The 16552-nt window shown below is 36.4% G+C and overlaps 1 protein-coding gene across 4 annotated transcripts in view; it reads right to left on the reverse strand.

Moving 5' to 3' along the window:
• Nucleotides 1-16552, reverse strand: part of CFAP43 (cilia and flagella associated protein 43) — a 93115-nt gene that overhangs the window by 57298 nt on the left and 19265 nt on the right. For all 4 annotated transcript variants that reach the window (XM_070470126.1, XM_070470125.1, XM_070470127.1 and 1 more), the window contains exons 6-9: nucleotides 12429-12588; nucleotides 7946-8013; nucleotides 6140-6271; nucleotides 1685-1801 (exon numbers count right to left, since the gene is read on the reverse strand). In XM_070470126.1, coding sequence (XP_070326227.1) covers nucleotides 1685-1801; nucleotides 6140-6271; nucleotides 7946-8013; nucleotides 12429-12588 — 477 coding nt within the window. The remainder of the gene's footprint in view (nucleotides 1-1684; nucleotides 1802-6139; nucleotides 6272-7945; nucleotides 8014-12428; nucleotides 12589-16552) is intronic.

Genomic DNA, 16552 nt, shown 5'->3' on the forward strand with positions numbered 1-16552 from the left:
TTCTCCTGGTATTCCTATTATGTGTATGCTATACCTTTTATAACTGTCCCATGTTCTTGGATATTCTGTTCTTTTTGATTCTTTTTTCTTTTTGGATTTCAGTGTTGAAGGTTCTACTGACATTTCTTCAAGCTTATTGATTCTTTCCTCTGCAGTATTCAGTCTATTGATGAGCCCACAAAAGGCATTCTTCATTTCTGTTACAGTGTTTTATATTTCTAATATTTCTTATTTTCTTTGTGTTTCCATATCTCTACTTATATTTTCCAATCATTCTTTCATGTTGCCCACTGTTTTTATAAGACCCCTTAGTATATTAACATAGCTGTTTTAAATTTCTGGCCTGATAAATTATAACATCTTTGTAATTATTTTCAGATACAACAACATCTGAGTCTGGTTCTGTATCTTCTGTTACTGTCTTTTAGTATGCCTTATAATTTTTGTTAAAAGCTGGACATGATGTACTGGGTAAAAGGATATGAATTAAGTAGGCTGTAATATGGGGTTTTATGTTTATCTGGCTAGGAGTTAGACTGTGTTTCTTGTCTGCTGTAGCTGAATGTGTCAGAAACTAAAATTGCCTCTAGTGTCCTTGTTTTTGGTCTGAGATGTGCAGATTCTCCCACTGTAATCCTCCTGACTGGCTCCAGGGCTGGTTTCTACTTCTGGGTATCTGCTCAAGTAAGCTATGATTCTTTGCATCTGCCTGTCTGTCTCTATAATTTTGGGGGCAGTGGTTTCCCCTATGACCCCAATTCTCTGATGGGTCTGAGAGGAATGGTTGATTTTAAGTTTATTCAGCTTTTCTTTCCACCTGTTGTAAGCTTCTTTACATGCTAGACTGGAAACCCAAAGTTCATCTTGTTCATTTTTCTTCTTTCACAGGATCAAGACTGAAAACATTTTAAAAATAACTGCAATGTGATACAGTTTAAATTCTGTTTCTTAAATACGAGGGAGTGAGTACATGATGTTGTGGATCAAGTATCTAAATTCTAAACATGAAAATCTTGTATTAAATTTTTATTTAATTTAATTCTTATCAGAGGATATCTGGAATAAAAAGCATATAATCAGAATCTGACGACTGGAAGAACTCTTAAGTGTTACCTAATCCATGGTTTATGTATCTTTTTATTTATATTTGCTAGAACTCCCAAAATCTTAATGGGTTTGTTGATGAATCATATGGAATGTGAATTATATTTCTTGAGATCAACTAAAGGTAAGCTATTAAACATCAGAAAAAATTTTTCTTTTCTAAATGTAGAGGGTGGGTTTTTTTTTTAACGTAGACTGAATACATGTTTTATGAATGGCAACTATTTCATTTTCATTTTCAGATGGGGCTGGATCACTCTGAAAAAGGGTAAACACTAATGAGTGTTGACAACTCACTAAATGAATGTGTTTAAAGATATGGCTTGGAAAGCTTGGATGGTGAATACAAGCAGGATGGCTCTTAAGATTTTAATTGCTTTGGTCATGTTCAGAGACTTAATATTATGAAGTCACAATGTGATGATGTCATTTTAACTGGGGAGTAGATCTGATGATGGAAGTGGCTGGCATTTCTACCGCATCTTCAAGAGTACACTCTGCTTTCTATTTGCAACAGGTTGCAGTGAACTTCCAAATCTCATCCTTAAATCCTATCGTCGAACAAAACAATATTCCTTACCATGCAGTATTCATTTCCAGGTGTGATAAAGTCTGTTGCCTGAAATTTCCCATCACAAGCCTCTAGGACTTTTTCAAAGGTTGGCTCCTCACCAAAAGTATAAATAAAAACAGACCCCTGTAAATATACCAAAAGAGAAAAAAATAATGGAACTGTTGTGTGTTCTGTTTAACAAATAGTTATTAAATGTTTACTGTAAACAAGACACTGTGTGGGAAAGTAGAGATAAACTCAGTAAGGCCCTGACCTTGAGGAGCTTAAAATCTAAATATTTGTTTTACTGATGCTTGCATTCACTCACCAATTAAAATATTCAATAAATAAGACTTCTTTTCTCCATTTCCAGGCATTTGTTTTTTAGATTACAAAACATAATTAAGCACTTTTTCCTGACTTCAAAAATTATGTCTATTTATGCTGAAAATATGAAGAATGTGGAAAACCAAAAAAGTTAAGATGAACTAAATTCTATCACATACTAGACCATGATGGGTACTAATGAAACTTTTAAATGAACTTTTGAGAAACTTGTAGAGGTGTGTCTGAAGCTGTTACTTTAAAACTTGCTTATCATTTCCAGGTTCCAAATTCACCTCTCCAAAAAAAAAAAAATCTACCCTGTACCTTATGCATCTCTGCCAAGTAACTAGACTACGGTATGGTTACTAGCAATAAGAAGTCTGCTTTAAACTGATCACAAGTTCTTCAAGTTTACTTGAGTTAAACATGAATATTTTTATTCTTGTTTATGTAAAAAAAACACAACTCTGTAAAGTCTAAAATTTGGTAGGTATTTACTGATTTTACCTTTCCTTCATTCCTTCAACAAATATGGAGTGGATACACTGTGCCAGACACAGCTCTGGATGCGGGGGCTACATCAGAGGACAGGACAGACAAAAATTCCCTGCCTTCATGCTTACATTCTACTGGGTGATTCAGTCAATAAATAAGATATCTAAATAATATATATTATAAGTTAAAGGCAATAATTGTAGAAAGAAAAAAAATAAAGCAGGGAAAGAGGATATGACATGGCAAAAGAAGAGGGTAGACTTCAAACCTGAGTGTCCAAGAAACGCTTTACTGAGAAGGTGAGTTTAGAGAAAAGACTTGAAGGAAATGAGGAAGGTATTCATGTGGACTCTGTGGGGAATGCATTCCAGACAGAAGGAGCAGCCAACACACTCTGAGGGAGGAGCACGCCTGGTCAGTACAGAAAGCTTACATCATGGACAGCACGACCGAAGCAAGGTGAACAAGAAGACCAGCGGGAGATAAGGCCAGGGTGGGAAGCACAGTCCACATCATGAAGAACCTTGCAAAGCACAGTGAGGATTTTGGCTTTTACTCAGAATAACACAGGCAGTCACTGGAGGGCTCTGAGTAGTAGAGATGCTTCTCACCTTGGCCACTGTGTTAAGTACACACGTTTATTCTATTAAGTACTGAGAAAAGTATATTAAAATCTGTTGAGATCAGGACTTTGCTTTCCCTTGTCCTTTTGTCATGTTTTGCTTTATGTATTTTGAAGCTATTTTATTTGGTACATATATATCTTAAAAGTTTATAGACTTCTAGCGAATTTAACCTTTTACTATTCTAAAATATTAATAAACTCATTTATCCTTAGGAATGATTTTTGCCCAAAAGTCTATTTTGTCTAATATTAATATATCTCCAAAGGCTTTCTTTTGGTTAATGTTTGCATGATATATCTTTTCCTATCTTTTTATTTACTTTCAATTTTTAATTTGCTTTCAATGTTACTATATTTTTAAAAATTTACTTTCAATCTTATACTTTAGATATGTCACTTGAAAACAGTGCATAGTTAGGTTTGGCTTTTTTTAAATCAAATATGCTAATCTTTGCCTTTTAACTAGATCAACTATTCTGTTTTGCTTTAATTGTAATTACTAGTATATTTGAGATTAAACATTACACTTTAATTTATGCTTCCTATTTTTTTCTCAGTTGTTTGTGTATCTTTTCTTCTCTTTTCTTACCTTGTTTTGGGTTGCTTTCTCTAACACTTCCACTTTGCCCCTCTATTATGTGGAAATTTCATCTGATGTTTCAGTTCTTTTATGACCTTACAGGTCAGAACACGTATACTTAATTTATAAACATCAGAAGAACTTAAAACCTTTATTCTCTCAGCGGGTAAAAGAATCCACCTGCCAATGCAGGAGACTCAGTTTTGATCCCTGAGTCTGGATGATCCCCTGGAGAAGGAAATGGCAACCTGCTCTAATATTCTTGCCTGAAAAACCCCATGGACAGAGGAGACTGGTGGGCTGCAGTCCAAAGGGTTGCAAAGAATCAGACATAGCTGAGCGACTAAGCACACAGCACGCTCCTTTCCCTCCGACTTCACATTATTTTTGTTGTTTTATACAGTCAGTCTTTACTTACATTTCTCCACACATTTACTGCTGCTCTTCATTCTTTTTGCATCACAGTCTTTCCATCTGGGATCATTTTCCTTCTGCCTGAAGTACATTCTTTAGAATTTTCTCTAGTGATGATGTACTAACAAATGCTCATTTCTAAAAATGTCATTTTTCATCCCTATACTGAAAAGTATTTTCCCTGGGTATAAAACTCAGTGATAGTAACCTTATTTCACTAAGTCGGGGGTCAGCAAGCTCTTTCTATAAAGGGACAACCAATAAATATTTTAGGCTTTGCAGGCCATGTAGTCTCTCACAACTGCTTAATGCTACCACAGCAGTGTGAAAGCAGCCATAGACAATACATAAGCAAGTGGGTCTGACTGTGTTCCAGTAAAACTTTATTTACAGAAACAAGCAGGAGGCTGGTTTTGACCCACGGGTCCACAGTTTGCTGACCCCTGCACTACATGGAAGATATCATTCTACTCTTTCTTACTTATGTTATTGCCAAAGAAGTCAGCTGTTAGCCTAATTGAAAGTCCCTTGAAATAATCTGGTTTTCTCTCTGACTACTTTTAAGATTTTCTCTTTGTCTTTAGTTTTCAACAACTTCACACTATTAAGTCTAGGTGTGTATATCTTTTTAATGTATCCTGCTTGGGATTCACTGGATCTCCTGAAGCTGTAAATTCATGTCTTTAGTCAGTTCTGGAAAATATCTCCTTAAATATTGCTTCTGTCTGACTCTCCTCTTTGGAATTCCAATAAAATACATGTTAGATCTTTTCACTATGTCATTCATTTCTCTTACCTCCCTTCTATATTTCCTATACTTTCATCTCTTGGGTACATTCTGAATAACTTCTTCCAGTCTATCCTCATCTATTCTCTCTCTTTGGCTGCGTCCTGTCTTCTGTCAGACATATTCATTTAATTTTTACTTTGTAAGTATATTTTTCTTTTGTATTATTTCTATTTGTGTCTTTCTCCCTTCTCTTAGGTTACATTTTTTATTGTTTTCTGTCCTCTATAGATACTTTAAGTTTTTCATTTATTAAAACCTCATTAACACAGTTATTTTAAGTTCTGGTAATTACAGAAACTTAAGTCTTTCCATATGTCAGTTTCAATTTCTTTTAGGCAAAAAATCATTCAATTTTACTTGTAATTTATCTAAAATCATTGCCCAACAATATAAACTGCTAATCCTGTCTTAGGAGTCTTCCTAACAGCATAATTCATGTGGGCATTTGATTTTATTCTGCATTTATTTCCCTCCCTTCTTCTCTTACAGAATCTATACTCTCCTTAGAGAACCACCCATTACCACAATCTCAGTTTATGTTTGATTAGATGACAGAGGATGAGATGGTTGGATGGCATCACCGACTCAATGAGCATGAGTTTGAGTCAACTCTGGGAGTTGGTGATGAACAGGGGGGCCTGGTGTGCGGCCATCCACAGGGTCACAAAGAGTTGGACATGACTGAGTGGCTGAACTGAACTAAACCGAGATGACTCTACCTAGGCGCCAAGGTTAGACATGTGATCTAGGCCTGGTCAATGAGAGTTCAGAATCCCTCTGGACATAGTAATTGACCCGGGGGTAGAAAGGTGACCCAAGTTAGAACAGTAAGTCCAGGTTACAGGACATTTTTTTCCCAACTGGTATCTTTCTACTAAGGTCACCAAGAGGATAAAAATATAAAACTGAGTTTCAGGAGGTTCTTTTGACACCATCTTCATAGAAAGGGAGGAAGTAGAGGGGAAACAGAGCTAAGACATGGCAGAAAACCAAGGCTAGTAGCAACACAGGAGCACCCAGATTTACACCAATTCCTTGCTTGCTTTCAGCTATACATAAAACAAAAAGAAGAAAACAAACACTCAAGTAGTGCCTGGACTTTTTTCAAATTGGCTAATTTTTCATTTGCAAGCTAAAGAGTCCTGACTAGTAATGGATCATTATGCAGTACATTCTGCCCTTCATTCCTGTCATGCAATGATGATAATAATAATATCTGAAAATTTATCAAGAAATCACCACTTAGCATACCTTGTCTGTCTGAATCAGCAACATTCTGTAACTAGGAGAAAACATCAAATGTTCCACTGGCCTTTCAACCTCAAGAAAATCCTCTACTTTATAATCTGTATCTTTAATAAGTAAAGAATACACAAAGCCATCCTAGAAACCAAAAACAATGAGATAAATAAAGAAAATTAGTCTTAGTCCATGCATAGTACACTTTCCTCATCAAATCAGCTAAGATTTATTGATTAGCATCTACTGTTCATTTTTGGAAACATCATCTATGTTTACATTATCTGGAATGCTGTCTTCTTACCTTTATTTAGCCAATTTTTAACCATGTTTCCTGGTCTTTTAAAAATTTTATCTTTTTTTCTGACACATTTTTCAATTACCTAAAATGTTACTAATCTCCCCTTTCTTTGAACTTCTTTAGTATTTATCACCTTATGACATTCTTCATGATAAAGGAAATGGGGTAGATGAGGCAGAGTTTACTGTGTGGCTGGTATTCAGCAGTCTCCTTACTTCAAAGGACCTTAGCCTTAATATATGTTCTTTAATCATTATTGTGTGCATTTCTTAAATCTCTGAATGACTCAAAGGTAGGGAGTGTGCTGTTTATTTCCTTTGTAGTCTCCTTTCTAGTTTTTCACACAGTGCTAGAAACAGGGCACGTATCCAGTAAAAATGGGTTGGTTAAATATTGATCAGTAAGTTGTAAACAGTTTTAGGTTAATTTAACTACTTTCAAGAAGAACTTAAGTTATTTTTACAGTAATGAAAAGATTTTGGGCAAACTCCGCCATCATTTCTAGATTAGACCCCCTAATGACTAAGAGGAGGTATTTGTGAGATGGCTTGGTTCAGACTTGGGACCTGGGGAAAAAACGTGCATCACTCTCCATCCCTCACCAGAGCAGATGCTCCAAGCTTTCCTTTAAACTAGATTTAAAAAAAAGAAACAAACAAACCACCAAGGGTGACTTGAGAAGGACAAATGCAGACTAAATGTAGAAGGAGGTAGTCCATTGCAAGGTTGGGGAGAGGAGATCATAAGCTAAATAAATGTAAGTTTACGAGCTCCAGACTGCTTCCTGTTGGTGGAGCTTTCATTCTGACAGCATTTTGCAGCTGCCCTTAGGTTCCTAGAGGTGTGATCTGTGGCAAAAGAAGAGACAAAGCTAACAGTGGTTTGAGACAGCTACCAGTAGACCAGAGATTTTAGTGTAGGTCGGCTTCAAACCTTAGCATTGATTACAACCACATGGAAAAGTAACATGGTCTGGCCCCTTTTCTTACTTACGAAGCTGTGTGCCCTAAAAAATTAGAGAAAGGACTTTGGAGTTTACCATGCTGGGTTCAATTTCCAGTTTCTTCCACTTACTGGTTGGTGAACTCTGGAAGACTTAACTCCTTTGAGTGTGTGTGTGTGTGTGTGTGTGTGTGTGTGTGTGTGTGTATGCTTTGGGGTGGTGGATTTTTTAACTTGACTTTTGTTTATTTGCAATAAGCCAGACATATGATAGTTGACTATAATGTTTTCTATAATTTTGTATATATATACATATTATTTGTAATAAAAAGTTTTACAATAGCATCCCCTAAAAAAAGAATTTTAATTAATAAACTGACAGAACTTGATATCACATATTATGGCTCATCATAGTAAATGGCAGCAAATAGAAATTTTGTATATTTTCTTCTTCTATTTGAAATATTTTTTTAACCATTTTTAATTGAAGTATAGTTAATTTATAACATTGTGTTAGCTTCAGGTATTTATATATTTTCTTGAAAGCAATTAATTTTGAAGAAAAAATACATTACAATTCCAGAAGCAAGCACGCCTCCCTTCTGATACGCCATGGTGACTGGACTGATGAGATTTCTTTCAACTTTGGGAAAGAAAAACAAAGTAAAACAGGACACATAATTAAAAGTGCCATACAGAGTAATTAGTCTCACCTGCTTTACTAGGACTATTCATTTCTTTGTAATTCCTTTTTCTACAGATAAACTTCCTATCAGAATATGTGTGCTATGATGCCTCTCAAACAATAAAGAATAAAAGCTGCTTTGCAATGATTACTGATGATAATGATAAATTAATGATTAATGATAAATCACACAAGTTGTTATTTTTTTTTATGTTCTGTATCATCAGATCTATGGGAGTAACATTGTGGGATTATATAGTAAATATATTTCCTTTTTTAAGGAAAGAAATTATCAGAGATTTTAAGAGGCCAGGGAAAAAAAGACAAAAACTATATAATTATTAAGCTGTGTACTTAAGATTTGCATATTTTATGGCATGTAAATTTGTACCTCAATAAATAAAACAGTGGACTTTAAAAAGTAAAAATAAAAAAATGTTTATAAGATCTTTGTTATTAATAAAATACTTTCCTGGGGGAAAGTCATAAAAAGCACATTAGCTTTTATGTAGATAAACTGCAAGAACTACAAGAGCAAAGGCTCAAAGACACCTGCCAAACTTTCATTTATTGCATACTACCTGCTCAGCATTTTGCCAGATGCTAAGACACAGAGTGCCCTTTCCTCCAAAGACTGTTCACCTCCCAGTAGTTTCTTCTCTCTAATCCAGCTGCCACCAGAGTCATTGCTATGACTCCGGCCTAGTCTAGATTCCTGCTGCTTATAGCCACTCCTTTCCTAAACTATGGATAATTTATGTCTGCAAGCACAGTTCCAATTGGGGTACATCTCCACTCAGGAGTTGATGTTATTCCACTGTCAGAAGGATTAGGTATAAACACCTTAGTCAGACATTCAAGGTCAGATGTGGTATCACTTAGATGTCCCTTTATTCACACTTTTCTGCATAACACTTGATGCTCCAGACAAACTGGAAAACTTCTTGGTTCTCAACCTTTCCCATGTTTTCTTGTTTACACAGATACCATTGTCCAAAATTTCACCTACCCTCATCTCTGCCTGTGAACCTATCCTTTAAGGGCTATTTCAACTGCCACCTACAACATGACTTAATTTGGCATTTTTCCCTCATCTGAATTTCCATAGTACTTTATGACACTTTCCTCACATCTTGATTTTTCTGGCTGCAATTATTTGTCGACTTGTCTTATTCTCTTTAATAAAATATAAATACCTTGATTATGAGATTATATATTTGCCACCTATATCAACTTAAAGGTACCAGTGTCCTCCACGTTGTAGAAGATAGAAAACATTTATTTGGAAGTATTTTAACGTATGTATCATGAAAATGATGAGAAATAGTATATAGGATGATATTAGTGAGCAATAAAAGACCACATACAGGGACTTCCCTGGAGCTCCAGTAATTAAGATGCTCAACTTTCACTGCAAGGGGTGCAGGTTTGATCTTTGATTGGGAAACTAGGATCCCATATGCTGTGCGGTTTGGCTAAAAAAAAAGACTATATACAACTAAGTCCTAAATTGTATAAAACATCGCAAAATAGGAATTTGGAGATGAGAAATATTGTTTTATAATTCACTCTACAAACACAAAGAGGTGCCAGTTTACTCTCTAGCAATCTCTGGGATTAAACTATAGAGCCAAAGTTGAAGTCACTGTTCCTAACTTCAGAGTTGATGACTAGCGGGAAAGACAGTCTTATTTAACTTATATGCAGAGTACATCATGCAAAATGCTGGGCTGGATGAAGCACAAGCTGGAATCAAGATTGCTGGGAGAAATATCAGTAACTTCAGATATGCAGATGACACCACCCTTATGGCAGAAAGTGAAGAAGAACTAAAGAGCCTCTTGATGAAAGTGAAAGAGGAGAGTGAAAAAGCTGGCTTAAAAAATCAACATTCAGAAAACTAAGATCATGGCATCCAGTCCCATCACTTCATGGCAAATAGATGGGGAAACAATGGAAACAGTGACAGACTTTATTTTGGGGGGGGGGCTCCAAAATCACTGCAGATGGTGACTGGCAGCCATGAAATTAAAAGATGCTTGCTCCTTGGAAGAAAAGCTATGACCAACCTAGACAGCATATTAAAAAGCAGAGACATTACTTTGCCAACAAAGGTCCGTCTAGTCAAAGCTATGGTTTTTCCAGTAGTCATGTATGGATGTGAGAGTTGGACTATAAACAAAGCTGAGTGCCGAAGAATTGATACTTTTGAACTGTGGTGTTGGAAAAGACTCTTGAGAGTCCCTTGGACTGCAAGAAGATCCAACCAGTCTATCCTAAAGGAGATTAGTCCTGAATATTCATTGGAGGACTGATGTTGAAGCTGAAACTCCAATACTTTGGCCACCTGATATGAAGAGCTGACTCATTTGAAAAGACCCTGATGCTGGGAAAGATTGAAGGCAGGAGGAGAAGGGGACAACAGAGGATGAGATGGTTGGATGGCATCACCGACTCAATGGACATGAGTATGACCAAACTCTGGGAGTTGGTGATGGACAAGGAGGTCTGGCGTGCATGGGGTCGCAAAAAGTCAGACACGACTGAATGACTAAACTGACTGACTGGGAAGGACAGTCAGGCACAGGAGGCATTATATTTTGATAACAGCAGAGGATGAGGCTCTAACAAAGACGTGAGTTTGATGGAACCCCAGATGGGGCATCTGAGTTTGCCTGTAGGTTGGGGTGAGGATACAGAGGCTCCACAATGGATAATTTCACTAGGTAGAGAGAAAGACATGGCATCATAGACAAAGGTAACTGCCAATGCCAGCAGGCAGAATTTAGAGAGAGTATAGGAATGATAAGAACTTCTGTGAGGCTCAACTGGGAGAGCTGACACTGGAATGACAGGCCAGAAGAGAGACTTATTTTTTAGAGAGCTGAGAGATGGCATTGTAAACATGAGATCAGAGGGTGGCCCAGGCCTGGAGAGTACAGATGAGAGCAATGGGAAGAGTGAGGTGGGGGAGTGTGGCAGGCTGGGGTAGGAACCTAATGGCTTCACTTTCACAGTGGAGTGTGAGTCAGGGAACAGGAGAGGGAGTATATGAAGACGTATAGATGCAGAAGACTTGCTGTAGGATGTGGTGTTTGAGCTGGAAACTGGAGGATTCAGAGTGAAAGGTGACAAGGGAATGAGCCGGCTGTGAAATGTCTGTGAAATGATGGGAAGAAATGACTGGCTAGATCAGAAAACTCATACTAGGGAGTTGTCAGAAATAATATTAATGGCGCAGGTAAGAAAAGATCAGAGACGGCTTGAAATTAAGCCATAGTCGTCCTTGAGTTAAATGTGGAAAACTGTCTTCAAGAAGGGCAGTTTGGCAGGGATGGCATGCTTGGTTTGGGTCAACTATGGATTAAGCTCAATGAAATCAGTTCTATGGTTGCTGCAGAAATCAAGGTGTGAAAGAATAAGAATTAAGAGTGGAAAGTGCATTGGTCAGGTTGAAGAACTTGCCCTGGTAAGACTCCCTTCTCAAAGTGTCTACATGTAGCTTCACACAAGGTAATATTGGCTTCTCTGACCCAGGCCAACTCTGCTGGGACCAGGAGTGGACACTTGATCTAACGAGAACAGATCAGATTCTCCCAGGAATGCTAGTGAGGCAATGGAAAGTAATTTTCAAGATGGCGGTTGGTCCTAAAGGAAGGTCTCGTGGAGAAAGAGTTACTGTGGAAGTCAGGGAAGGGCATATTAGCTGATTAAACAGGCATATTATGAGGAGGGCTTCCCAGGTGGTGCTGGTGGTAAAGAATCTGCCTGCGAATGCAGGAGACGCAAGAAATGCAGGTCTGTTCCCTGGGTGGGGAAGACACCATGAAGTAAGAAATGGCAGCCCACTCCGGTATGCTTGCCTGGAAAATTTCATGGGCTGAGGACTCTGGTGGACCACAGTCCACGGGGTCACAAAGAGTCGGACAGAACTGAGCAACTGAGCACCTATGTATGCGGAGGGATACAGCATAGTAAGAACTTGGACTCTGAAGTCTTGTTGTCTGGGTTCAGGTGTCAGCTTTATAGTTTACTAGTTATGTGAATTTGGGCATGTTTCTTAAGTTCTTAATGCCTCCATTTCTTCATCTATATCATGAAGATAAAAATGTATTTCCTTATGAACTGGTTTTAAGGATTATGTGAAATATGTATATAGAGTGAGAGTAGAAAGTCTAGAGCATAGAACACTTAATATAGGTAGCTAAAAGAAACACCCAGAGGACTCGGTAACTAACTAGACGATAAGGAAGAAGGAGGAATCAAAGATGTCTCTAGGAAGAGAAAAATACGGAATAAAACATCCATTGTCAAGTGCAAAACCATCACCAATGGCTACACTTCTGGGAAGATGAAGCAAAGCAGTTTCTTACCCCTTGGTGGTCCGTCTTCTATCTTATTAAGCACAGTTACCTTCAAGTTTTCTCCATTAACCATTAAAAGGTGACCCTCTTCACAGCCAATGTATAGGTCACTTGTTGGAGTCCAGCAGTGCATAGTTGGGTGAAGCAAAGCATACAGATCGTCTTTAGGCTTCAAGAAAAGATTTAAAACTGTGTGTTAAGACAACAGTCATGGCTTAAGAGCCAGAGAAATACTCAGCAAAAACAACTTCCAAGATGAAAACAAATTAATATGTGTCTACATGTGTTTATTGGTCCTGCCCTTTACCCAGGGCTAAACGAACTTCTTCCTGCTCCATCTCTCTCCCTGCATTTTAATTCCCCAAATATTAGGGGGTTTTGCCAGCACATTGAGAGTTCTAACATCGTAGGTTTTTGGCAAAAGTCTTGAGTAATAATTTGTACGCTGTTTCTTGGTGGAGTTTTTGATATCTTGGATCTAAGAAAGCCATTGTTTAGCTAAAATCACCCCATTTGAGGAAGATTTGGGTCAACCTTTTCTCTCCTGGTTCATGGCAGGGGGCATGAATGTGATTTTTCTATGGAGTGGTTGGCCTCAACCCTCTGCCTAGCTCTCTGTAATGGAGAATGAGAAGAGGACCCCTGGTCTGGTTCTCAATGCCTCTCTAGTTCATGAAACATCCTATCTGACTTTGCTTCCACGGAAAACTCAGAGAGAAATGCACAAAATCTATGGAATGTACCTAGAAGAAAAACTGGCTTTGGGAACTAAAACTCCTAGAAGAAAAACTGGCTTTGGGAACTAAAACTAAGGGTCTATGGCAAATTATTCCTGTAAAGGACTAGGTAAAAAAGAAGCTTTGTGTACCACATAGGTCTCTGTTATATCCCTTTCTTTTTTTTAAACACTTAAAAAAAATGTAAAGAACAGTCTTCGCTTGCTTCAAGTCACATAAAGGCAGGTGATAGTTTGCTGATCTCTGCCTTAGATGATAATATCTCAGTGCTATGTCCCCTGTAGCTTTAAACACTCCATTCAGCAGGGGAGAGGCCACTCCCTCTTTATGTCCACACAGAGCAGGCCTCCTTGTAAGTCCTGGACCACCTGGTTATATTCTCAGAGGTAAAATATTTTGGACATGTGCCCTCACCTCTGCCCCCCAGAGCACTGATTAAGATTCTGAATTCAGGGTACTATAAAGTAACATAACATGACATTCTTTCCTTTCTATTTAAACAAGTCAAACATACTACACTTTACTTTATGTATGTACATATTTGTTTATAACAAAATATTTAGTACTATCTGAGGTTTTTTTTTAATGCTATACTATTATTTAGAATTGCATTAGCTACAACATAACCATATTACCCATATTCCCCATACCATATTACCCAACCATGAGACCTATTCCAACTTCCGCAGCTTTATTTTTCTCTCACAGCACTTTCAAAACATAATATTTTATTTATGTATATATGTATTTATGTCTTTGTTTTCTTTAGGCATCCTTATAGCCATAGGAACAGAAAACTTTTTTAATAAGCTAATGGCCAAATTAATAGAATTCTTATATTCTTTGAGTGATTCATATTTGTTTCATTCATTTATTCACTCATCTACCAAATATTTACATATCATGCACTGTTCTAAGCACAAGGATGTAGCAAAGAACAAAATAAACCAAAAAAAAAAAAAATCTACCCTCATGGGACTTAATCCTGGTGAGGGAAAACAGAGAAAAAAGAAATTAAGGAAAAAAATTATATATATATATGTATATATATATATACATAAATAAAATATTATGTGTTGAAAGTGCTGTGAGAGAAAAATAAAGCGGCAGAAGTTGGAATAGGTCTCATGGTTGGGGAATATGGTAAACCCATATAAATAGCCATTTTTTCCATTCAAAACTCTTGATAATGCAGGTCACCACTGTAATAAATACTCAATTATTTAAATAGCATATATTGCTCTTTAATTTAGGAAAGGTAAAGCAGGTGTAGCCCTGCCAAAGTAATTATTCTATTGGATTCCCAACTGATACAAATTTTTGCATAATTAGTATTTCCACAAACATTTACTGGGTGTTGATTATATACCATGTATTGTACCAGAGAGATCTCTTGTATTGATAAGATTATCCCTCTTCTCAATAGGATAATCGCCTATTGAGGGAGAAGTAGTATCAACAAACATCAGAATCAGAAAACATGGTAGTCTATAGCAGAAACGTATTTATTTATTTTGTTTTTGTTTGTTTGTTTGTTTGTTTCAGAAACATATTTAAATATTACAAGAGAACCTACAAGAAAGCAATTTGTTCTTCCTGATGGAGTGAAGGAAGTGGACAGAGAGAGAATTGTCATTTGAGATGGACCATGAAATATGAAAGCAGAAGTGCTTCGTGTATAGAAGCACTTCTTATTGTAAGTTTTTTAAAAGGATAGGTCATCTTGTCATCTTTAATGTATGATTGGTCTATTTCATGCCCTCATAGCCTTGGATCCTTAGAAAATAAAACTTGAGTCACAATTTGGCCACCCAGTGGGCATAAAGAAAGGGGCAAAATCATTCAAAAGGATTAAACTGTTGCTGATCAATGACATTTTTGTGGTATCTAACTGAGATTTGACTCAGAGGAAAAAGAGTTACTGACTACCATTATTTAATCATCATAATTTAAAAGATGACTGTTTGTCTTGATGACATTTGACTATAAATCACAAAAAGAAAGACTCTTTCCTAGTATGGCAATGAACTTGAAAAATCTTTTAAAAATCACACATATCTGGTTCTCATAATGTTAGTGAACATATATGCCTCAGAGGGTGAGGATTAAACCTTGGAATTTTCTTGCCTTAGTATATTAAACTAGTACTGTGTGTAGTTTTATTTAAGATAAACCTGGGCTTGTCTTCCTATTATTTTCTTTCATCAATAAATATGTTCTGTGCCATTTAAAAATGAATGTGATATTACATGGTGTAAGCAGAAAGAATAATTTTCAATTATGGAAATTGAAAATTTTCAAAGAAAAGGTGCCAATAGTGTTTAAAAGTATTTGTTGGTAACACCATATCCTTGCTCAGTCCTCTGGAATCAAACATTTTGATCACTTGAAGACCAAACATAAAATACTCAAGCCCAACTTAATATTGCTTTAGAAAATGTAAGCATCTGAATATGTGTCAGAATATTTGAGCTTTAAGAGGAATTTCAATTTAGCAATGTTTTCTCAAGGTCAATGGAAAAAGAAAACTGGATACTTCAGATTAAATTCACTATCTTGGATCCAATTTCTGCTCAGATAACATCTGCCTTTGATTTCCCCGTGCTACTACTGGATACCATTTCTAATGCCCCAAATAAGTTGTGTAATGTGATGCTGGCCCATTTAAAGACCTATTGTGTGCTTTTCTAGTGTTAGCTATAATGGAGATAAGGGGACTATTTAATATTTGTAATTTTATAAAAATCCACGTTTGTCAATTTTTAAGACCTTTAAATAGGCCAAATCCTTACTAATTTCTTTGCCATTGGTACTGGGCCACAAGAAATTTCATTCAAAGGAATAGAATCAAGACATTTGAGATCTAAGTTTAGTTACACGTTCACTCGTATAGATATTACTGAATTTGTTAGCAATTTTTTTCACCTTATTTATCTATAAGATGAAAGGAGGAAATAGTGGCAAAATTGACTTCTAATTTAAATGTAAAATAAATGGCTTTAGTAACAGTCCCTGTATAATTTAGAGATGTCAAACTTTAATATTAAATTTCTGTTTTCAGGAAAAAATTGAAATGTACTGAGTTGCAAAAGTCCTAGGAAATAAATATGTCTATTATGTTTATTATATGTCTAATATGTCATATGTTTATTATGAGCATTTTTTAAAAATGGTAACTCCATATTTAAGTATTTAAAGAAGGCATTTCCTGTACTATTAAAAGAAGTAGCTATTTTCTAAAATTTGAAAAAGTGAATAATTGTCATCCTTTAGAGGAAATACTAAGAGCATACAATCTTTTCTCTTACTTGAAACTTCTTAAATGATAAGAACAATTGCCTGAGTTTTAAATGCTTTACGTAGGATCCATGATGTTGGTACACAGGGTGAATGATG

Source organism: Odocoileus virginianus, chromosome 7, assembly GCF_023699985.2.
Source record: "Odocoileus virginianus isolate 20LAN1187 ecotype Illinois chromosome 7, Ovbor_1.2, whole genome shotgun sequence".
Taxonomy (NCBI): Eukaryota; Metazoa; Chordata; class Mammalia; order Artiodactyla; family Cervidae; genus Odocoileus; species Odocoileus virginianus.